The sequence below is a fragment of the Gossypium raimondii genome, chromosome 9 (genome assembly GCF_025698545.1).
Source record: "Gossypium raimondii isolate GPD5lz chromosome 9, ASM2569854v1, whole genome shotgun sequence".
In the NCBI taxonomy this organism is placed as follows: domain Eukaryota; kingdom Viridiplantae; phylum Streptophyta; class Magnoliopsida; order Malvales; family Malvaceae; genus Gossypium; species Gossypium raimondii.
In genome coordinates this window covers 28,497,208-28,522,796 of record NC_068573.1, presented here as the reverse complement: position 1 = coordinate 28,522,796, position 25,589 = coordinate 28,497,208, and the positions used below count along the sequence as shown (strand labels likewise).

General features: G+C 33.7%; 1 protein-coding gene across 6 annotated transcripts; it reads left to right on the top strand.

Annotated features, from left to right (window-relative positions):
* The first annotated feature begins 12,869 nt into the window (after positions 1-12,869).
* LOC105798840 (sodium/hydrogen exchanger 1) lies at positions 12,870-19,746 on the top strand. 6 transcript variants are annotated; one of them, XM_052621354.1, is made up of 16 exons: positions 12,913-12,999; positions 13,104-13,166; positions 13,264-13,585; positions 13,679-13,797; positions 14,112-14,209; positions 14,941-15,000; positions 15,086-15,132; positions 15,303-15,497; positions 15,580-15,626; positions 16,211-16,277; positions 16,381-16,481; positions 17,273-17,374; positions 17,452-17,590; positions 17,845-17,907; positions 18,509-18,592; positions 19,315-19,746. In XM_052621354.1, the coding sequence occupies exons 3-16, from the start codon at positions 13,409-13,411 to the stop codon at positions 19,642-19,644; spliced, it is 1,629 nt and encodes a 542-aa protein (XP_052477314.1). In that variant the 5' UTR covers positions 12,913-12,999; positions 13,104-13,166; positions 13,264-13,408; the 3' UTR covers positions 19,645-19,746. The 6 variants fall into 6 exon arrangements, with proteins under 6 accessions (XP_012484501.1, XP_052477314.1, XP_012484502.1 ...); XM_012629048.2 differs by having other exon boundaries at positions 12,914-12,999; positions 13,104-13,171; XM_012629047.2 differs by lacking the exon at positions 13,104-13,166 and having other exon boundaries at positions 12,870-12,999.
* The last annotated feature ends 5,843 nt before the right edge of the window (positions 19,747-25,589 follow it).

Genomic DNA, 25,589 nt, shown 5'->3' with positions numbered 1-25,589 from the left:
AAGAGGAGAGGCCAAGATGAAAACTCGCAAAAGGCACCTTGAGACCAAAGGGGTTTTGAATTGAAAACCTAGGAATGGGCAGTTCAAATTTTGGATCAAAATGGGACATGAGGTGATCAAAGCAGCTCAAATTTTGATCAGATTAGGGCATGTGGTGATCTTGTAATACCTAAATCAATAGGAAATGGTAGGCGACATCTTGAGGCGTCGACAAAATACTGTAGATCTCCTAAACACATGTCAAACTCAGAATGGTCTTCAGAAAGTTTGTACAGAGAAGCTCATACTGCGATATCTGGGGCACCTATTCCCATTTTTGTATTTTGATGAAATACACCATCTTGTTTAAATTACCCTCATTTTGTAACACCCCTAACCCATATCCGTCGCCGGATTAGGATTAAGGAGTGATACTAAATATCGAAATCTTACACTTAATAGAATGAACCAAATATCAAGCTGTATATAAATATGCGTCTTGAATATGTAAATATATATATATTTAAAATCCTAATTTATTTCACCTAATTATCAGAAACAATTTATTCGCCAAAAATATAAGTCAATAACAATCCACACCAAATATCAATCATGGTTTACTAATTAAAAATTTTATATCATTCAAATACTTAAAACATTTTAAAATTAACATTTATCAATACATATCATATGTCAAACCAATATTAAAACTACTATTTGCATACATTTATTTCATTATTAAATGATTAACTATGTAACATACTACAGGCATAAAGAACCAACCCTGTTTTGGACAGTAATTATTCATCAAATTAGACAGCAATAATATGCTTAAAATGGACAGCATTATACATCAAATTAGACAGCTTAAATATACTCAAAATTGGACAGCATTATACATTAAAATGGACAACATAAATATACTTAAAATTGGACAGCATTATACATTAAAATGAGCAGCATCAATATACTCAAAATTGGACAGCATTATACATTAAAATGGACAGCATCAATATACTTAAAATTGGACAGCATTATACATTAAAATGGGCAGCATCAATATACTCAAAATTGGACAGCATTACACATTAAAATGGACAGCATCAATATACTTAAAATGGACAGCATTATATATCAAATTTGGCAGGTTTAAATTGCTTCAATTGGATAGCATTATACATCAAATTATAACACAAAAATGTACCTATTTTCTCACTACCATTTTGTGCGCATATAACCATGACAACTTGAACCATATTATACACTATTAACCTCTAATTTTATACCTAATTTACATACTTAATATGCATACAATAAATCAAACCTGCACCACACAATCGATCATCACAACTTTAAAAAAAAAATTTATTGAACTCATATCTAAGCCAAATATATACATTATCTAAATCTAATTAATCATGCACATGATACATAAGCATATACCCCAAATTGTCCATTAAACTATATGTATCAAAGTCAAATTCAAACAAAAAGAGATGAGCCATTTTCGCATGGCTTTTAATTACACAAACACATTGATTTCAAAATCAACATTTTTAACTATGCTATACATGCCATATATTTGAAAACAATTTAGCAAAATACCAAAAGGAGACACCGATAGTGTGATGAGCTTAGCTGACGATACCCGAACACGTAGCGATCACCAAAATCTATACATCAAAATAATAATCCAACACATGGTAAGCTAATTTAGCTTAGTAAGTTACAAGCAAATAAAATCTACAATTTAACGTGACATCTAGAATAATATTTAACCAATTCATACTTCTAAATCATCTTACCTTTAGCTTACCATAGCATAATATAATTATTCACTTCATACTATGATTTAACAAAAATCAATATAATAACACAACTATAAGCATTTCTTCAAATTTAAGTACAAGGTCAAGTACATTATGCATTTTATTATCATAAAATATAAAGAATCATCTTAAATAAATATGATTCCAATTATAATCACCACCTAGGTTTAATACTTAATCTTGAATACCATCAAAATAATTATTACTCACTTTATTACTTATGATTTCTCGATAAATCAAATACTCGATATTAATAATCTTTCGAAAATATTTGATAAGTACGCACACTTAGTGCTTAATAATCAAACTTGCACACTTAGTGCTTCACCCTTATACTCGCACACTTAGTGCATTTCAATTAAACTCGCACACTTAGTGCTAATCTCATTATCGTATATTTTTAAACTCGCACACTTAGTGTTGGAAGTCAACAACTCAATACGTCATATTTCAAAAATTTTATCACTACATATATATCAATTCAATTCAGTATAATTACGTAGATGTTAATATAATTTAAAACGACACAAATATGTATGCTTAATAACTTACCTCAGATATCGTCGACTAATAGATCGGCTACTCAACTACCTTTGATTTCCCCCGATCTAAATCCGATTTCTTGGTTTCTTGATCTAAACATATTCAAATAAATCTCATTTAAACATATTTTTATCCAATTTAGTCTAAGAACACATAAATGAGAAAATTACATTTTTACCCCTACTATTTCACATTTTCACAATTTAGTCCTTTTTGCTCAAAACACAAAATATACAAAATTTGACTACACTCCTTAAGGGCCGAATATTCCTAGTGTCCATACAAACCCACACATTTCATTTATTTCACATTTTAGTCCCTCAAAAATTTTATTTTTACAACTTAACCCTAATTACTCAAATTCATCAAAAATTCAAAGACAAAGCATGTTAATCTTTCACATATCTTTCATATTTCATCATCAACTATCACAAAGCTCAAGCATTCATCAATGGCATTTCTCAAATCATCAACAATTCACAAAATTAAGACATGGGTTTTGAAGTATTCAAAACAACGATCTCAAAAATGTAAAAATTATCAAAAACCGAACAAAAACTAACCTTGAATTAAACTTCCAAAATGACCGAATATTTCAAGCTCTGAAACCTTGTTTTTCTTTTCTATTTTCGGTGATACAAACAATGAAGAAAAAGCTTATTTCTTTTATGTTTTATGATATAATAACATAATATTATACTATTATTATTATAACTTTTATATTTAATATATAAAAACTATATATTAACTATCATTGCCGTCCACTATCCTTTAAAATGGGCTAATTGCCCTTTAAGAACCTCATATTTAAAAGCCACTATCAAATAAACACTTTACACCTTAATAAGCAAACTTCACATTTTATGCAATTTGATACTTTTGTCAAATTAAACACATAAACAACAAAATTAATTCACGAAACTTTCACACATTTAAATTCACACATCATAAACACACAAAATAATATTAAAATATTTTTCAGACTCGGATTTGTGGTCTCGAAACCACTATTCCGATTAGGGTCAAAATTGGGCTGTTACACATTTTGTATTCCAGCAAAATTTTCTATCTTAATTAATTTATTCATTCTAAACTTTGTTCTCGACGAAATTTCATCTTGTCCATTATGATAATCTTTTTCTTTCTTCTTTCTTCATTGAAATAACGATTAATGGACTAATTATACTTTTATTGAAGGAGTTCTGCATATTACTCTAAAAGCTTCTAAATAATACGAGGACCTGAATCAGGACTATTGTTTAGAACTAACCAAACCTAAGGGTTGGAAACATTTGAAGAAGAATAGTCTAAATTGTGATCATTTCTTTGATTTTTTTTGAAGATACCAGTTGAACAAGAATGTGGTAATACATCAATGATAAAACCTTGATAAACAACGAGCAATGACAACCCTAGTATTAAGAAAACGGATCATTCTCATGACATTCTACATTCATGCAAACATTATTCATGTACATCTAGTCAGGAGCGTTTGATGCATTTTGATCAATACATCCTAATCGTCTAGACATAAGTAGGTCCATAAAATGGATTCTGCAGGTCATGTTCCCCAGAAAACAGATCGGCGAAGTCACTAACCTTATCCCCCTGAGGTTGCAGTGGAGCGGGTTGAACATACAAGTATTGCTTCCCTGAAGTTGCAGTGGAACAGACTGAAGCCACTAATCCTATTTCCCTGAAGTTGCAGTGAAGCGGATTAAAACGAGAAATCCTATACCTTTGAAGTTGCAGAGGGCCAGATTAAATTTTATCATAGCAATTCTTATCTCCCTGAAGTTGCAGTGGGGTAGACTGAAGCTACTAATCCTATCTCCCTGAAGTTGCAGTGGAGCGGATTCAAACAATGAATCATATACCTTTGAAGTTGCAGTAGGTCGAATTAGATCTTATCAGATCAAACCTTATCTCCTTGGAATCACAGTGGAGAAGGTTGAAGATACAAGTCTTATCTCCCTGAGGTTGCAGTGGAGCAGACTAAAAACCACAAACTTCGTCCCCCTAAAGTTGCTACTAAGAAGATTAAAGTTACAAGTCATATCTCTCTGAAGGGCAGTGGAATGGATCAAAGTAACAAGACACAGTGGACGGGAATGAAGCTACTTGAAGAAGATGAGCACCAGAATAAGTCAAGACTCGGCAAGACCCGGCAAGACCGGGCAAAATTGGTCTTTCTTAGTCTTTGCTTTGTTCTCGTTACACGACAACGAGCAAAGAGGGGCAGCTGTACAAGCCCATTTTTCCCGGGGCCCATTACAAATAAAACACTTAAAAACCTACCCAATAACCAACCCAAACAACCCATTACAACAAAGCCCAACTACCCAATACCTCAGCCCAAAACCCAAAATAAGGAAAAACCCTAGCAGAAAATAAAAGAACCCTAGGTGCCGTACCTCGGGTCTTCTGACTCTCGGACTTCTATGCCACCACACGTCCCAACAAGACCTACCCTCGCCCACCGCCCAAAGAACCACCAAAAAATAGAAGAGAACTTGCAAGCAGCAAAAATAATAGGAAAAAATAGAAACAGATCGGCTATAAAAGCCAGACACCATTTTTGTATTTGGCTTCTTCTTTTACAACTGGTTAATGAAAAGCAGATCAAAAAGCTTTAAGAAAAAGGTTGACTCCAGTGCTTCTATTTTCCTGTTCTTGTGTTTTTCTTATTTTATTTTATTATTTTTTTGTATTTGTTTTTTTACAACTCATTTGTAACAGAACGAAAAAGGAAAGGAAAATGAGTACTTACCGATTTTGAAATCCCGTTACTGGAAACCTTCTTCAATGTTGGAATCGGACCGAAAAGGGTACGAAAGACCCCTCCTTTTTCAGCCTCTTGGGTCCAGAGAGTCGGGTCTTTAAAAGGATTCGGGAACGGGGTTGAAAGCCCATCTTTTTCTGGCTCCGACCACCGCTCACGGCAGAGTTATGGCGAAGCTATGACGGCAACATGCCGGAGCCGGCCGCCATCTGGTCTGAAATCCAGAGGAAAAATAAAAGAAGAAAATTTTGAAAAAAGGGGGAGGGGGCGGCTGTTAAATGAATTTTAGGTTAAAATTTTATTATTTATAACAATGCCTATACGATGTCGTTTTGGGTCTGAGATTCAGACATCAAAACGGCGTCGTTTCACTCTCTTAACCCGCGACCCGACCCGTCCACCCTTAGGATCCGCGTGTTTCTGCGGTGAAGGGATATTTATGTGGCAAGTCCTTCCGCTTTCACGCTGTTGTGCAATGTGGTCCCTCTTATTTTCTTAAATTTAGTCGCGTAATTTTCCGCGCATTTCATTTCAGTCTGCACTGAAACGCTGCGCATTGAGGTTGGGAATATTGCCCGATCGGTCCCTCGTGCCTTCAGCGCGTTCTATTTCAGTCCCTATCCACTCATTTTTAATTTATTTGCGATTTAGACCCCTTAAAGTTCTGTTTTTAGTTTAAATTAATCCTTTTTTGTTGTATTTTTGCTATTAAATTAATTAATTTCAATATGTTATCATTATTTTTATTATTATTGCTTTTAATATTGTTATTACTATTATCATGCTTATTATTATTTATACCTTTGTAATTTTAGATTTAATTATTATTTGGAAAGAATGTTTTAGTTTTATTTATCTATATGCTTGTTATTTTGTATGTTGTTGTTTTGTCTTTTTATTTATCTTATTTTTGTTGCTATGACTCGTATTACTTTTACACTATCGTATCCAATATTGTTTTGTACGCATATTAACATCGAGTTTCATTTCTACCATTTCGAGTTAGATTAATTCGATGCATGAATCATTTTTTAAAAAAAAAATGGGTAAAACCTTGTATTGTAATTCGATAAAGTCGTACCCTAACTTACGGGATTTAGATTTTCTCGATAAATTCAAATACACAAATCATTTAAAACTAAAATTTTTTAATATTCTCGGGGATTAACAGAAGATCGTGTTCTAACTCACGGGACATGATCTCTTTCCTAAACTCGAGATAATCAAATATCTTTTAATTTTTTTCTTTCTTTTGGCATTTATTCACGTATCGAGAATTCAAGATATTGTATCCTAACTTACAGGATATAATTCTCTTTCTTGATTAACGTGAAATATGCTCATTTTCTCAAAATTTTTAGCATTTTAACAAAGGATCATGTTTTGAATCTTTTTCAAAATTTCAATCTTTTACACTAAGACACTACGTAATCAACTAGGTACCAATTTTGGGCGTTACGGGGGTGATAACCTTTCATCGTACATAACCGACTCCCGAACCTGTCTTCTGATTTTTCGTGGACCAAAATCGTTGTTTTGGTAAAACCAAATTGTTTATTAAAACAACCATTTTTCGAGATGGCCCGATCACACCTCATCAAAAAAGATTGGTGGTGACTCCTGTTTTCATTTTTGTTTTCAAAATCCAAGTCGACCCCTTTTATCAAAAAAATGGTGTCAACAATGCCAACTTGAGAGACTTGGTAAATACATTAACAACTTGATCTTCACTTTTACAATACTTTAGCTCAATTATTCTTTCATGATTAGGGTTTCGCAAAAAGGTAATATTTTATATCAATATGCTTGTTTCTTCTATGTAGCACAAGATTTTTTTCTTTTTTTGGCGATTGGATAATTGAGTTGTTCTCACAAAAAAAAATTGTAGTGTCTCTTTCTTGCTTGAATTCCAAGTCTTCAAGAATTTTCCTAAACCAAATAGCTTGACAAGAACAAGCTTGTGGAGCTTCAGTATGACCACACCAAACTAGTGGAGCTTGTTTTAGTCCATATAAAACATTTTTCAATCTATAAATTTTATGCTCTTTTTTTTATCTTAATATAATTATAGGGTTGTTCAATAAATACCTATTCTATGCAAGAATGTCAATTTGATATTTAATTGAAAGTTAGGCCAATAATTATGTATTGCTGATGCAATCATCAATATGATGATGTCATGTACTTTAACTAGGGCAAAAACTTATATATGGTCCACACCATACTTTTACTTGTACCCATTAGCTACTTACCACGCCTTGCACTTGTCAACTTGGCCATTTTCCTTCACATTTGTCTTGTAGAGACACCAATGGTTTTATGCCCTTTAGGAAGATCAACTAACTCCCAAGTATAATTCCTTTCAGTGGCTTCAATTTCAATATCCATTGCCTCTTGCTGTTTTGCTTCCTTAAAAGCACTTTCAAAATTTGTTGAGTCACAAACTACAAGCAATGCAAAATGAGTAAATGCATTATCATTTTCTCCAATTTCAGTAACCTCATAACCTTGCATCCATATATGCCTTCTTCGAACATGGTGAAGTACTTTAGTTACTACACTAGTTTTTCCTTCTTGTGTTGGCAAAATTTCAGTGGTTGGTGGAGAAGTACTCTCGGGCATTCGAGTTAATTTCTTCAACTTCATTAGCACAAAGGACTTGAGTAGGCTCCTGTTCATCCCAATCCCAAAAGTTCTCTTTATCAACACACAACATCTTGACTTATCACAAGTTTCTTTGTCACAGGATTGAACAATCTATATGTCTTTGATGTTTCATTAATACTAAAAAAGACACACTTCTCATTTCTATCATCAATATTCTTCTTTTTCTCCTTTGGGTGGCGATAATCTAGGGTCCAAACTTAAGGTCATGCCTTTAACCAATTTGAACCATCAATAGCCTTTTGATGCATTGATAATGTTTGGGCTTATTTCTCTAGAAAGATGAAGCCCCAAATAACAAATAGAAGGAACTTACCCTTCCGAAAGACCAACAAAAGATAAAACATTAAGCCTACACTACATAGGTGGGTACTATCCCTTACCATTGACAACCACCATATACGTTTTGTGGTTGGAATATCAAAGAAACAAAAAAAAAATACACGACAAAGAGACAAAAAAAAATACTAAAGGGATTAACATTCAAACCTTACAAAAGAAGCTATGGCTAAGGGTGTTTAAATTTTGGTTAAAATCGAATTAATCGACCGAACTGGTCTAATTTAGTTAATCGGTCACTTAACCGATCTAATTCGGCCGGAGGTCAATTAATGATTTTTTAGAAGTTTGATTATCGTTTAATTCGGTTCGAAATCGGGTAAATAACTGAATTAACTGAACTTAATAATTAATAATACAAATTATATGTAGTTTTAATTCGGATAATTCAGTCAAATGAACATTATTAATTTTATTTTGATATGTTTTATACTTGTTTTAAATAAAAAAAATAAAAACATATAAATTTCGGTTAATTTGGTTTTAGTTCGGTTAACTTTTTTTGAAAAAAAATTGATTCAGTTAACAGTTAAATGATAAAAAATTTGATTAATTCGATTAATACTAGTTTGGTTTGGGTTAACCGTTTGAAAAGCCCTAACCATGGCAACTCTTTAAAATGATCGACAACTCATCCTTGTTAGTCTTGTACCAACTCAGCAAATATAGCTTAACCAAACAATAATAGAATCACAACCCTCTAGGGTTAACAAACTAAAAACTATATACATTGCTTCAAGCCGAGCAAAAAAAGTAAGGTAAATTACTCCGATAGCCACTCAACTATTAGTAAGTTTCTTTTTTGATTACCCAACTATGAAAAATACTTACAAAATGATCACCCAACTAATCAATTTTTTTTGTCACTGATCATTAATAGCTAATGGAAAGATAACATGACATTTTAAAATTGGCATAATAACAAATTTAGCCCTTAACGTTTATACATTGTGTCAATTTAATCTTAATTTTAAAAAATTAGCTCTTAATATTTACACATTACCTAATTTTATCTTAATTTTACATGAAAATGTAATTCATTACACAATGAGTAAATTAGGAATAAAAACAAAAACAATTTTTTTAAAATTTCTATTTATTATTAAATTAGGTAATCCTCAAATATATTACTTTCCTTATACTTTAAATGGTTGAGAACTTGACATCTTTTAATAACAATTAACTCGTTTTTATTAGCTTGAGCTAACTGCCATTGACGAGGCAAATCAAAACTTAATCTTTTTGAAGTTGTTAGACTTGAAATCGGGTTGAACTAACAAAGTTACTTTTTATTTTTAAGGAATTGAATTAGCTAGTTTACAAGATTTGGGTCATGTTATTTATTCTTCTTGTTCTTCATTTTTTCCATTGAGTCAAATGTAGGGACGATATCACAAAGGATGAAGTGGTAGAACTTCAATCGCTCCTATTTACCAACGAAACCCATAGTTTGATGTTAGCTTTGGAGACCAATAATACAAGTTCATTATGACTTTGTTTGAACTCTCGGGTCCCTAGACCATTTAGCTTATCCACTCCCCAAACTTATCTAAGATTATTACGGCTTCGACTGTGGAAGTTGATGATATCAAAAGCACTTTTGTTTTCCTTATAATAGTGGACTAATTGGACGAGTGACAAGACTCTTTGTGTTTGTAAAGATGTAATAATGACAACAACAATAATAATAAGAGCAGCTCAGCTGAATTGACGTCGAATGATTCAAGCACAAATCTTATGAAGTCTAAAAAAATGAATCGGTGAAAACTTAGTTATCTCAGTTGTTAGTGGTCAATCCAACGATAAAGAATTAGAGTATAAAAAGAAAATAATGAGATAAGGTAAACATTATAACCTAGGGTTTTCGAGAGTTTTCATTTTTTGTATGCTTTTGATCAAATTTAGTTGATAAATTTATCTATTTTAGCTTTTTAGGTGAAAAAGATTGCAAAAAAGCAAAAAATGCAAAAAAGGACCAAATTATATAATGTGTAAACTTCGAGGGTTAAATGTTTTAAAATCAATACTAAATTGACATGTATAAATGTTTGAGGATTAAAGTTGCTATTATGCCAATTTTAAAAGTTGACAGGTCAAATTTTTGTTAGCCACTTAATGAAGGGCGACAAAAAAGAAAAAAAATCGAATAATTAAGTGATCATTTTGTAACTTTTCATAGTTGAGTGACCAAAACATAAATTTACTAATAGTTGAGTGATTATAGGAACAAATCTGAGGAAGGTAGGCAAGGTCCCCTCAAATGGAAAGATTGTTATATAAGTTTTTATCAAATGATTAAATTAAAAATTAGTTTAAGATAAAATTACACTTTAATCCCTTAAAATGAAAAAAAGTATTTAATCCCTTTAAAAATGATGAAATCTTAAATTAATATATTATAAAATTATATTATGGAATGATTCCACTGTAATTTTTCCAAAAAATAATATATATTGATTCGTGCTATGGTAGGGAGTCCTTAAAACCAAAGCAACGAAATGTAAAACCTATTTATAACTAAAGGCACTAATAACTTTCAGGCCCGACACACTATTTTCGTCGGAAAGAAATTGAGCGTAAAAGAGTGCTTCAAATCTATCAATATCGACAATAGAAGAGGCCATGGCAGGAACATATTGTATAGGGTCTAATTTCACAAAAGAAAAACCATATCATGTCATGTCATGTCATGTGAACCTTCATTGCCTTGTTCCTTTCTTCTCCTTCCATTACCTCTCCAAAATAATGAAGACCCATGGAATCATCCCGTGCATCCGACACCACAGTCACAGCCATACGCTTATCATACTTTCTTTGACTAATTATAATCGACGGTTAAGATCGTTTTAAGAAAACTTTGAATTTTCTTTTCCAAGAGGTGTATAAATACATTTCCTTTTGGCGGACTCTTTCTCTGCCATCTCTTCGCTTTTTAATTGTCCGAACGGTAAAACTCTATGCGGTTCTCTTATTTAAATTTAGGGTAAATTACATCCGTTGTCCCTTAATTTTGGTCAATATTATATTTCGGTCACTCAATTTTTTTAATTATTTAATAGTCATTAATGTTATCGGATTATTACTTACATGATGTGATATGTTATTTAAAGAGTTAATAACCAATTTATTCTTGAATTATAAATAAAATATTGTCTTGATATATTTAATTATTTTTTTAATAATAATTCTAAGTTTTTTAAAAAAAATATTAAAAATAAATTAAAATTACTAAAAATATAAAATGTATTATATATAATTATTATATTAAAATAAAACTCTCCCCACCCCGTTTCCCTTCCCTCCCCCATGCGTCATTTACGATACCAGCAAATGAAAAAATTCCGTCGCAGATGGTTATTGACATACCATACCAATACAGCGACCTGTCAAACATGGTAGATTCAAATACATTGGTGGGACTGGAATTTTGGAATCAATCCAGGCCCAGTTTGGACCATTTCAAGTAAGACAAATTAGATGAATTTGGTTTAAATGGTACAAATGTTCCTTTGAAATACATGTTAAAACATCCCTCATATTAGACTCACGCTTTTGTTCTTTTTCCCTTTTTATGGAGTGATTAAATTTAACCCTTTCATAATTTTGCATCAATTCATTTTGTAATTTAATGATGTGATAGTAATTTTCTTCTTGTACGAAATTAGGTATATGTAAGTAAAGCTAAAATAATCTATAAACCATGTCTGCTAGCTGGTAATTTAGAATGGGAATTGAAAAGGTTGGGAATAGATCCGTATAAATAATGAGATAATAAAAATGAATAAGAACGAGCATAAATATTTGATGTGGAAAACCTTCTGAAGAGGATAAAAAAATTACGGGTAAAAGAGACTTTAGCTTTTCACTAATGAATAAACAAATATGAGTACAATATAGAGAAAATAAACTTAAATGTACTAAACATATAAACTCATATCTTGAAAATAAAGCCCTAACTCTGATAGAATTCTCTCAAAAGGATACAAAATTTTTTCCATAGTTACCACGAAAACTGTCACCAAAACTTATCTGTGACTAAATCTTGTTGCCCCCAAAAGAAAAGCCCTATAGTCTGTTGCATTTGAGAACACGCCATCATGTCGTTTTCTTCTCGTCAGAATATTGTCTGTTGTATCGTCGCGACGAGGATTACGCTGTTGCGGTGTCGTCTAATAAATACAAAGCACACTCCACAGAAAATATTGTTTCAACCTTGCCTTTTTGTAGTGTCATATAATTAGAAATTTGTAGGACATGATTATTTCTTTTACAACCAAAGGCAAAAGAGAGGATCGGGGTGGGGGATAGTTTATTTTATTTTATTTTATTTTATGTAATATTAATATAATGAATTTTACTTAATATTAATATAAAATTTTTAGTTAATTTTTATAAAATTTTATATGTAATTTTAATATTTTTAATATTTTTAAAATTTAAAATAGTTATTAAGAAAATAATTAAACATATCAAAATAATGTTTTATTTATATTTCCAAATTGTTATCAGCCCTTTAAATAAAGGTGTCACGTTGTCATCTTAACCGGAGATAATATATGAATGGTAAAAATGTAACAATTCAATAACGTTAATGACTATTTCGTAAGTAAAAAATATTAAATAGCTGAAACGTAATCTTGACCAAAGTTAAGGGACAACAGGTGCAATTTACCCTTAAATTTAATATATATATATATATATATCAGAATTTAAAAAAAAAAAAGTATTCTCTGTCTTTGTCAACTCGAATAAGCTGCTTTTCGGTTAAGATACCGTATCAGATTCTGGTTGGAACTTTATGATCCAAAACGAGGACGTTTTATTCTCAGTTCAATACTTTTCTAACCACGGAACTGAGTTGAGGTGAGTTGGATTCTGACTCAGTTTTTCTCATGCTGATTTATTTGGTTTTTTTTTTTTTAATTCTTCTTTGTATATTTGAAGCTTTCTTTTTTGAGTTGCTGTAGTAGTTCTGTTTGGCCGGTGAGAAAAAGAGTAGGAAAAAGGTGGAAAAAAACAAGGAATTCGTTGTAGAGTTTGATTCGTTCCATTTTTATTTTCGTTCTGAAATTTTTTATGTGTTTCGAATTTTATTTTCACCTATTCTCCTCTAATGTTTCTCTGCAGTCAAACTAGAAATTCTAAGAAACTGAATTTCCAGCGGAATTAGCACCTGGAATGGGAGTTTCCTGATCCAAAATCAAATACTTGAATCAAAATTAAATTCTTAGTTCGTACTTTCAAAATCATTTAATTCTTGATTGTTAATACGATGACAATCGGGATAATAAGCTTCGCTTTAGCAAATTCAGAGACGACTTTCGCATCTGATCATGCCCCAATAGTTTCAATAAACTTATTCGTGGCGCTTCTTTGCGGGTGTATCGTGATTGGTCATTTACTAGAGGAAAATCGATGGATGAACGAGTCTATTACTGCTCTGGCCATAGTAAGTTTTAGTTTTGCATATATACACATAAATATTGTTAAGGAAACAAAAGCCATTAATTTTCGTAATTCCGAATATTTCTTTTTATTGCAGGGAGTATGTACTGGAGTTATAATTTTGCTTACAACAGGAGGAAAAAGCTCACGTCTTCTAGTTTTCAGTGAAGATTTGTTCTTCATTTATTTACTTCCTCCTATTATTTTCAATGCGGGGTGAGTTATTGATGCTTGCATTTAATCTTTACTTTTGTATTGTACTTATTTTTTAAAGAACACGATTTATTTGCTTTAGTTGTTTATGTAAAAGTACATATAAATTCGGGTTTTTTTTTTTTTTTTTCATTTTTTCAGTTTAGTTTTGGGTGGTATACCAGGACTATGTTGCTCTGACTCTTTATTTTTCTTAAATTATTTTTGGTAACCACACCCGAGTCCAAGTAACATGGTATTGGGATAATACTTGATTGTTCTTTGCTATACTAAAAGCATCTGAGCAAATGATTGATAATTTATCTTTGTACCAACAGATTCCAAGTGAAGAAGAAACAATTTTTCCGCAACTTTATGACTATCATGCTGTTTGGTGCAGTTGGTACTTTAATATCCTTTTGCGTCATTTCTATAGGTATGTTTAATGGTTTAATAACCTTATTATGTTTCATATTTTAATTTAGTTGGTGAAGCTCAAAGGTCTTACCCTGCTTGTGTTTTCTTGAACAACTTGACATTGTAGTTGAAGGTGGCTGGTTTATGGAATCCATTGGTTTCGAATTATTATTGAAACTCGGACTCTTATTTTGGTTGAAGTACCTTTGTGCAACATTCATGTTATTAGCACATATGAAGGCATGAGTATGGGATATGATACTACGAGGATCTTCCAAGTACAGTACATGAAAATACTTGGGAAAATTGAAAATAGATGCATCAGACACATACTCGTATTTGAGACTCGCACCTAAATCCTAGTAATATAGCAATTTATAATGAAATTGGCCATATTCCAGAGAATAAGGCTGGTTAAAGATTTTATAGCATGATGATGGAATAATTGGAACCATGCCCTTAAGTTATTTGTGTTAATAACTGCATATTGCATCTATATTACTTGGACTCAAGTGTGAGCACTAGGTAAGAGTATGTGTCTGGAACGGATATGTTAAATTTTTATAAAGTTTTTCAATGTATTTGGAGTCTTTGGAGGGTTATATTCTTATACCTATATCCAAAAATGTGTCCAACAAGGGTGATGAACTTAGGTACTTCAAAAAAGAAAAATAAAGTACTGGAGCAATATGGTTATCTACCTAATTTATATCCTACCATCTATTAATTTGTCCTCTTATTGTGAATTAGGTGCCATACATTTCTTCAAGAAAATGAACATCGGTGATCTTACTTTAGGGGATTATCTTGGTAATATTCGTGTCGCTATATCTTTTCCTATTATTGTTGAAATTTATGTTTTACTCTTTTGCTAATTCTACTCTCTTAACTGCAGCAATTGGTGCAATATTTTCTGCAACAGATTCTGTGTGCACTTTGCAAGTATGTCTGTGTGAGATCTAGATTCTTATTAGAACTTTTAAAGGGCAGTTGTGCTCTAGTTGTTGGACTCTTTCTTTAAGAGTACTTAGGTTCGACACCCGTATGCAACACTCAGAATCGAGTTTAAGTAACATAAGTTGTGGTGACCTATTCTCTCCTTATTCATTCAGGTGCTTAATCAAGATGAGACACCTTTATTATACAGTCTGGTTTTTGGTGAGGGAGTTGTCAATGATGCCACATCAGTGGTTCTTTTCAATGCAATCCAAACCTTTGATCTTTCTCACATCAACTCTACCATGGCTTTGCAATACATCGGAAACTTTTTGTATTTATTTATTTTAAGTACTTTGCTTGGAGTTTTGGTGAGGCTTTCTTTCTCTTCTCAGTTTGAATTTCCTTGATTTTGGTTGGATTTATTTATTTATTTTTGTTTATCTTCTACAGGCTGGACTGCTTAGCGCTTACATTATCAGAAAGCTCTATTTTGGAAGGTATGCATATAAGTAGTGTTCATTTGTTTGCCTCATCTAACTTGCTGAGGGTAAACTGAATTATCTGATAATTTCATGAGATATGAGATCGTAGAATGGTTGAACATTTCACATCCTCAATTTGGGTTGAACATAATATATTTATATTATGTTATTGTGTTATGTAGCGTTGATAACAGTTTGGTTCGGTTTTTAAACAACTATGATTAATGTGCAGTATTTTTAAGTTATTTTCACTAAGTTACAAAAATATTTATTTTTATATTATAAAATAAAATTAATAAAAATTAAATAAAATTATAATTCGGTTCAGTTTGAAGGTTACTTTTTTTAAAATATATATATATATATATATATTTTTTACTTATGAAAATAAAATTTGAACGGAATCAAATACATTAAGATAATATATGAACCAAATACTCCTATTCGAATCAGCTTTCAATTTTCTCTGTTTCTTTAAACCCTGCTGTTATGTAATTAGTTATATACACTAGTAAATACTTGCTTATGTCATATATGAAGGAAAAGAGTTCCATCTTTTAAGATAGTGTTATCATTTCTCTTCCCTTCTTGTAAAACAGGCACTCCACTGATCGTGAGGTTGCTCTCATGATGCTTATGGCTTACCTATCATATATGCTGGCTGAAGTAAGGTTTCCTCCTACTTGTATGGCACCTCTTGGGTTAACTTTTTTCTTTGTATTATGCTAAAGGCTGTCTCACCACAATATTTGGCCCTATTGTCTTGCAGCTTTTCTCGTTCAGTGCTATTCTCACAGTATTCTTTTGTGGGATCGTTATGTCTCATTACACATGGCATAATGTTACCGAAAGTTCGAGAGTGACAACCAAGTACGTCTGATATCCAAAATCATTTATTTTGATAGTTGAATTCTGTGTTGCTTTGATACTTGTGTTGAACACATATTAGAACATACATATGAGAATGCGATTCTTCAAGGACCTTCCGTTTATATGGAAAACATAGAAAACATACTCGGGTCAAATATATATTCGTATTTGACAATCATATCCAAGTCTAGTACCATAGGTTGAATTAGTTTGCCACTTCTTTTGGGTCTTGGGAGAAAGCCAGCCAATCAGTCATGGTACTGACATGTCATTACACCTAATCAAGGAACAAAATATTGAACCGACTGGCCATTCGAATTGACTGAACCAAAAATCAGTGGGCAGCCCATTCCTGTGGGTATCAAAAGAAAATTGAACTGGTTTAATTGCTGAAAACCAGTAATTTTTTTATAAGATACACATCTCTTAGTTTTATATTGAAAATACGAACACGAAGCTAAATACATTTCTTTTTGTTAATTATTAACTATTTTATTAGTTTATTTCACATTCAGGAAGTGTTTAAAGTATCTAAACACTAAAAATTCGAATCAGCATATTTAACCAGTTAAACCAGATGAACCAGGAAAACTGGCTCAATCTGTGGTGTTGTTATTTAACATAGGAAAAATTGAACATATCCTTGTTGGATACACGCTCATATTTGACATTAATATCTGAATCTGACTTACATAGGTTGAATTAGTTTGCTACTTTTTTTTGATCTCGGAAGAAAGCCAGCCAACCTTTGATAGTACTGATATGTTATTGCTCCCAATTGATTATTGCAGGCATGCTTTTGCAACACTATCTTTTGTTTCTGAGATTTTTATCTTCCTTTATGTTGGTATGGATGCATTGGACATTGAGAAGTGGAGAGTTATCAGTGACAGGTGAGGTCAATATTAAACTGTTTTTAGATCTTACAGATAACTTAAATGCAGACTTAATTTAACCCTTTCCTTCGCAGCCCCGGAACATTAGTTGGTGTTAGTGGAATTCTGTTGGGGTTGATTCTTGTCGGACGAGCAGCCTTCGTTTTTCCCTTATCCTTCATATCTAACTTGACAAGGAAAGCGCCGCACGAGAAAGTTGACTTCAAACAGCAGGTATGAGTTTCAAACCATTTTGATACATTATGATATTCTGACTCTTCATTTTTGTTGAAGTACTTCTGCCTGATACACGTGTGACAGATGGATATGGTGTGCTGACCTTTAAAAATCTGACCATACTTGTACCAGATACATATCCATATCCAACACTCATACTTGAGTCCGAGTAACATAGCTGATTTGTATCTCCAGTGTGCTTGAGACAGATTTGATGAATTCATAGCTCTCTTTTGACATCTGTTTTGCAGGTCACGGTTTGGTGGGCTGGTCTTATGCGTGGTGCTGTCTCAATGGCACTTGCTTACAATCAGGTATAAGATTCAATTGCTTTTTCTCTTCTTGATTGGATCCTTTATCTAATAAAAAATGAGTTTCGATTTCCATGCTTGATTTTATTTCTTGTATTCAAGTTTGAAATGAAAATTTTCAATACTAATTAAAACTAAAAAATAGATATTAAAATTAAAATTAAAATTAAAATATGACTTAACTAGACTTGTGACTAGTCGAGTCAAGCATTATGATAGTCGATAGCTCGAGATGTTCAAGTTCAACTTGACAATGACTGAGCCAACCCGAATAGTTTTCATACACAAGTGTCTCTTGTTTACACCCAATTTAAACCCTATGTTACTTTGATTGGGGTGAAACTGTCGGACATGAGTATGTCTCCCGCACGGGTATGTTCATGTTTTTTTCTAATATTGAGTCTTTAGAAGATCATATCCTTATACCCATATCTGGATCTGTCTGACATGGTAGAAAAATGAAAAATTATATGCAATTATATATTCTATTTAGTTATTATTTGAAAAAGGAAAACGAATATTCACCTGCAAGTAACATACGCAACAACCAAAGCTAGTAGAGAGACAAATATGTAAAGATGGACTAAACTATTTGTCCTTGCAGTTTACCAGCTTAGGTCATACGCAGTTGCGAGGAAATGCGATGATGATAACCAGCACAATCTCGGTTGTTCTTTTCAGCACAGTGGTAAGACACAAAGTATATATGTTATTTGAATTTGGATGTAAGCATTGGATACGAGTATGGTAAGATCTTTTCAAGTTTTCCCATGTATTTAGAGTGTCTTTGGTAGTCATATCCTTATAACCCCATGTCAGACACGAGTGTCAGGTATAAATACTTTAAAGAAAATAGAATCGGAACATCATAGTAAACTATCCCTTTCTTTGTCACCGAAGCTTTGATCATAAAATCTCATATTTTTCAAGTGGCAACATGGCACTCAAAAGTTGCTTTAATTGTAGCACTCTGTTATCTGATCTCGGGATGAATATCGGATATGAGAACATATTTGGTGCCTAGTATACTTCTCATAAGTTTACATATATACACACACACACATATATTTAAAGGATTAATTATATTTTCAAACTCATGTTTGAATATGCATTCGACATTAGTTTTTTTAGAAAAATAAAGAGTCTCGGTAACATATGAAGTACTTCATTCTTATATTCCTCCAACTCTTCATTTTTCTTGAAATAACCATATCCGATATCTGTGTCCGACATATTTTGAACACGAATATGGGATATGACCCCCCCCCCCCAAAAAAAAAAAAAGACACCCATATCAGACATCTATCCAACACTCCGACATTCACTCATGAGTCCCGGTAATCTATCTTTGCTATGTTTCAGTTAGCATGAATCTCCCTATGTAATTTTATGTTCCTCTAAACCATACAGGTTTTTGGATTGATGACTAAACCATTAGTGAGACTCTTACTTCCTTCTCCAAAACATCTCACGAGGACGCTTTCGTCTGAACCATCTACTCCGAAATCATTCATTGTACCACTAATTGGCAATGAAGGCGAACCCGAAGCTGACCAAAACAATCGTAATGCACGTCGACCGACTAGCTTGAGAATGCTCTTGACAACTCCTTCCAACACTGTGCATTACTACTGGAGAAAATTTGACGATGCATTCATGCGACCTGTGTTCGGTGGAAGAGGTTTCGTTCCGTTTGTTCCCGGATCACCCACCGAGCAAAATGGTCATCAATGGCAATGAAAAGGTACTAGTAGATTTTACATTAGAGTCAACAATTAAGGTATTTTATTTGTATATAAATATTGATATATTAATAAAATCACATTATATAGATTTATGACATTTGTTTAATAGTACTTTTTTTTATTTTTTGGGTTATGTAGTGTTTTAATAATATTTTCTTTTCTTTTCTTTTCCTAGCTCTATGTTGTGATTTAATTTATATACGGATTAAAGGATAATATGTATTTAAACTTATTTGGATCTACATTCTCTTACATATTGCAACAATCACAGTACTATGTGTTTAATTTTAATTTTTTTTCAAAGTATATAAATTATTTTATATGCTTTAATAATTTGTTATACGATATATTTCACTAATCAAACCCTCATCTTTCATTTTCATTGGAGTTTGTTTCATACAACATATTAAACTTTTTATGGGTTGAATACCTTAATGCATATAGATGTCACGGGCCAAAGTGCAAAGCCCGTGACCATGGCACAAGATGCGCCCCATGGAGGTCCATTGATAAGATGGGGAATATTTAGCCCACGAGAACTGGCCCGATTCAAGGAATTATTAGAGAAGCCTGTCAGATTGAAGCCTGGTTGGCCCGATGATGAAGACATGGCAACTTAGGCTAATTTTGGTAACTAATCTTAAAAGATAGAGAGAATCATATCTTGTAAAGATTGGATTAGATTTGAAATGGCAAATCTTGTAAATCCCTAAAATCAAGGGATATAGTGAATCTCGTCCGTCGATGTAAATGTATCTTGACCGTCGGTTTTGGGGGAGCTCAATTATAAATAGAGAGCCTCCCCCTCATTTGTATTCATCCATTGTAACTTGAGTTCTTAAGAGTAATAGAATTCTTGAGCATTTACTCAAACACTTTGTGTGCATTCTTTCTTTGGCTTTCTGTTGTTCTTTTGTAGCTTCTTTTGGCACAATCGCTTCCGCTACACAAATTGGTGCCTTGAAGGAGTTCTAAGGAATCCTCACTTTTGGGCGTAAAGGCTGACTTAGGCGAGTTTGGAGCAAACGGATCGCCTAAGGCCGCACGGTTTGCGAGACGAAAGGTCTAGCCCCGTGACAAGTGGTATCCGAGTAGGTTTTGAACCAAGTGATATTCGAGTTGGTTCGAAGGCACCGTTGGGATGTCAAAAGAAGTCGTTGGTCAGAGTGAGCCAATGGAGACCCATGGGAGGGCTAGAAAAGCCAGTCGCTCGAGGGAAATGCTGACAGCTTTGGAGAACCGAGTGGTCAATCTCGAGGAATCCGTAGGGAATGTGAAAGAGACGCTTGAATTGGTTGAGGGATGCACGGATGGGTTTGACTCGATGGAAAAGTAACTCAGAGATTTTGTGTTGGATTCTCTCGATGCAAATAGGGAAAAGATAAGGGAATTACTCGAGTTCACTGAGGAAAAGCTGGCAGTGAGGGATGAAGCTCTCGAGGATATGGCGTTAGCCATGAAGAAAGAAATAGAGGAGCTCAAAGGGGAGTTCGCGATCTACAAAGCAGCTTTAAGTAATGGGATGTTGTCTTCAAGACCGAAGCAACAGACAATGGATGTTCCCAAATAAGAGAAGTTCAAGAGTGCATGATCCGCAAGGGATGTGGACAACTTCTTGTGGGAAATGGAGCAATCTTCCGAGCGATAGGCATCGAGGATGATGCCATTAAGGTAAATACTACTTCAATCTATTTTACTGATGTAGCTCTCTTGTGGTGGCGTCATAGGTCCACGGATGAGAAACGTGGTGGTAACGCAATTGGGACTTAGGAGGAGTTCCAAAGAGAGTTGAAGAAACAGTTTTACCCTCAGTATGCTGAGAAGAAGGCTCGGGCAAAGTTGCGTCGTCTCACGCAACAAGGAACTGTTCGGGAGTATGTGAGGGCATTTAGCGAGTTGATGCTTCAAATCTTCGACTTGAGCGAGAAAGAAGCTTTTTATTGGTTCGAGGATGTGTTAAAGCTGTGGGCAAAGCATGAGTTGCGTAGGCAAGGAATCACCGAACTTACTGTAGCCATGGCCGAAGCAGAGTCCTTTGTCGAGCTTGGTCCAACAAAAGACAAGTTCGAGTTATCTAAGCCCAATGGAAAGGGAAATGGTGAGAGAAACCATGAAGAAGATGAAGGGGGACATAGCGATGGGGGCAACAGTACTGATAGTACAAGTGGCAATGGGAAACCACGAGATACGAAGCGGGGATTCAACAACCCAAGGGACAAGAGGAAGAGAATAAAATGATTCATTTGTCAAGGACCACACATGGCGCGAAAATGTCCGAATAAAGTGATAATTTCGACAACCCAGAAGAAAGAGGAGCCGAAGGAAGAGACGAAGCCTATCGAAGAGAAGACATCGAAAGTCAATTCGATGATGCTCATTCCTGGGAAAAGGAATGGTGGAAAAGGGTTGATGTTTGTGGACATCAACATTGCGGGTCAGAAGCGGAGTGCTCTTATTGATACGGGAGCATCGGACTTGTTCATGTCGGAAAAGGCTGCGAAGAAGCTTGGTCTGTCGATTAGGAAATCGAATAAGAAGATCAAGATAGCAACTTCCGAGAAAGCCCCAACTGTGGGAGTAGTTCGTGATGTGGAACTACAAATCGGCGAATGGAAGAGCAATGAAGAATTCGAGGTAATCCGATTAGATGATTACGATTTTGTGCTTGGCTTAAACTTCCTTGTCAGGATTCAGGCAACTCTGCAACCATGGGTCGATCAAATCCATATTGTCACCGGTCCATCAACAAAAAGTGTTGTGCCGGTGCATCGAGATGTGAAGGTCGGGACTAAGGTGTTATCGTCAATCTAACTAGTCGAAGATGTTTCGTATGGGAGAAACATTAATTCGTCGAACCGGAAAGGTACGAAAGCCCTTTCGGAAGTGTTAGTAGCGCAAGGGACCGATATGAAGCCCGCGGGATCGACTGTGGAGCCGTCACCTTTGGGAAAAGTGGGTTGTGCATCGAGCTTCGAGGGGAAAGGAGTGATTCAAAGACGGTCGAGACGAGTAAATGCTGCGAGTAAGGTACATTGCAAACACTCTGATAGTGTTTTGAATTCTGACTTGTTGGCTTGGCAAGGTCGTAGGGGCCCTTTCAAAGTTCATAAGCAAGGAGGCAAAGGGACTATGGGTGGTACGAAGCCAAGATGTGAGAATCCCGGGGATTCTAGTGGAAGCAAGTCAAAATTGGGGCAAGTTAAAGCGGAGACTTCTTGCCAACAGAATGTACCAACGAGTGCAACGGTTCAAGATAAAAGGCAACGGAAGCCGAGGCATAAGTTCTGAAGGAAGGGACAACCCGATCGCAAGGCAAGTCGGGAAGTAGCCGAGGCAACGAGAAAAGGTGAATCAAGTCAGTGTCATCCAGAAGTCGCAACGAGGGCGTTGCGAGAATGGGTGGGGGAGAATGTCACGGGCCAAAGTGCAAAGCCCGTGACCATGGCACAAGATGAGCCCCATGGAGGTCCATTGATAAGATGGGGAACATTTAGCCCATGAGAACTGGCCCGATTCAAGGAATTATTAGAGAAGCCTGTCAGATTGAAGCCTGGTTGGCCCGATGATGAAGACATGGCAACTTAGGCTAATTTTGGTAACTAATCTTAAAAGATAGAGAGAATCATATCTTGTAAAGATTGGATTAGATTTGATATGGCAAATCTTGTAAATCCCTAAAATCAAGGGATATAGTGAATCTCGTCCGTCGATGTAAATGTATCTTGACCGTCGGTTTTGGGGGAGCTCAACTATAAATAGAGAGCCTCCCCTTCATTTGTATTCATCCATTGTAACTTGAATTCTTAAGAGTAATAGAATTCTTGAGCATTTACTCAAACACTTTGTGTGCATTCTTTCTTTGACTTTCTGTTGTTCTTTTGTAGCTTCTTTTGGCACAATCGCTTCCGCTATACAAATTGGTGCCTTGGAGGAGTTCTAAGAAATCCTCACTTTTGGGCGTAAAGGCTGACTTAGGCGAGTTTGGAGCAAACGGATCGCCTAAGGCCGCACGGTTTGCGAGACGAAAGGTCTAGCCCCGTGACAAGACATAATTATTTTACATTTGATTAGTCACATCCTTGTATTCATTTTTTATATGACATATTCATATAATGCAACATCTTTATTTAACTTGAGTTAGAATTTTTTTACGGTTTGAATTTAATTTACCTCGATTATACTTGAATATGTTTTTTTTATATAAAAAAAAGATAAATTTGCTATAAAAGTTTCAATATAAAGTAAATAAAACCATCACTCAAAACTAAAACATAGGCTCAATATAATAAATTTTCCAATTGCTTTGTTCTTTTTACATAAGATTTGTTCAATTTATTTAAAAAAAGAAAGAAAAAAGAGCAGTAGGAGGTTGTATCCGAAGAGCAAGGTGAGAAGGTGCACACAACTCTTTTCACTCCACATTTCCTCTACAACATTTATGAAAATTAGCAAATATCACAAAGTTGAATGAGAGTTTGAGAAATGCAAATACTTATACTCTACACTCCCAACATGTTACTCCATTTCTTTATTTAAAAAAAAAACAAGTATTTGTGCTCATTACGTATTCATGCATGGGTATGGAGAATATTTTAGCTCATGAAGTCTCAAGTTTGGCTGAAAAATCCCATATTTGGAGCAGGAATGAGATATTTATCATGATTATTTGAAACTGATTGGTCCAGTTAGAAATTAGTTGAGTATGAGTCTAGCGAGTAGGTTTTAGATTAGTTGAGCCGCAAACTAATATGAACTGATTGGATTTATTTTTAATATTTTTTTAGTTTTTTTAATAATTCATTAAATCGAATTGTCTAGACTGATGAATCAATAGTTAGATCGGTTTGAATAACAGTTCAATTTACACTATTCATAAATCGAGCTTGGACAAAAATTTTTACATCTCGACTTGACTTGACCCAACACGAATTCAATTTAAATAAGAATAAAAATATTTTTTAATATTTTATTAAAATTTTAATAATAAAGCAATTTTTTTATCAAACCAAAATGAATTTCGACTCAACCTACAAATACTTTTTTAAAACCTTAATATTTATAGTTTTAAGATGTTGGTTTTGGTAAGTGAAGTTTGTGATATATGGTAGGTATCTATGATGGTGTTAACATATGACAAATCAACGTCACCCTTTTAGACTGTTGCACCAACAAACCCTCTCTTTCCCACCTACCCCTTTTTTCACTTAACCAATCTTCAAATCTATCTAACAAAAAACAACACCAATTTGATAGTGAAATCTACTTCAGGTAAATCTGATAAATTTAAACCCAATAAGATTATAATAAAAAGTTTTAAATTGTTTTTTCTAAGTTAATTTATGAAATTGGCAATTATTCCGGGCCCAAGGACGAAAGGGAGTCCAAAATTAAATTGTAATTTTTACAATAAAAAAAAATACAATTCCACCATTTTAATAGACTATATCTTTATAATTTTTAAAGGGTTAAATCAATTTTTTATATTTTTACGGGTGGCCAAAGTATAATTTTACTTTTAATAATTAAAAATTATAAAAATTTTAAGAAGGCTATATGGAAAATTCTTCATTTTAAGGGGGCCGAACCCCTGCCAGCCCCCTAATTTCGCCCACTATAGGGGTCTAAACTTTTTTTGAAACCAACTTTTTTTCAAGGAAATATGAAAAACTAACTTTGACCCTCAAAAGTTTTAAGTTGTGTTCAGCAATGCTTAAAAAAACATTTTTGGCTTGAAAATCACATTTGAAAGAAAAGTTATACTAAAAAAAAACTTTTGACTGAAATAAGTAGCTTTTCAAAAACACTTTTACTCATAAGTTAAATTGTTTAGTTTTCTTGGGCCAAAAGCACTTCCGGAAGTATTATTACTTTTTCATTCCTCTATTTTTCTTCTCCCATTTTGCACTCACTTTAAATTGCAAATGTTAATGTAAAATTTTA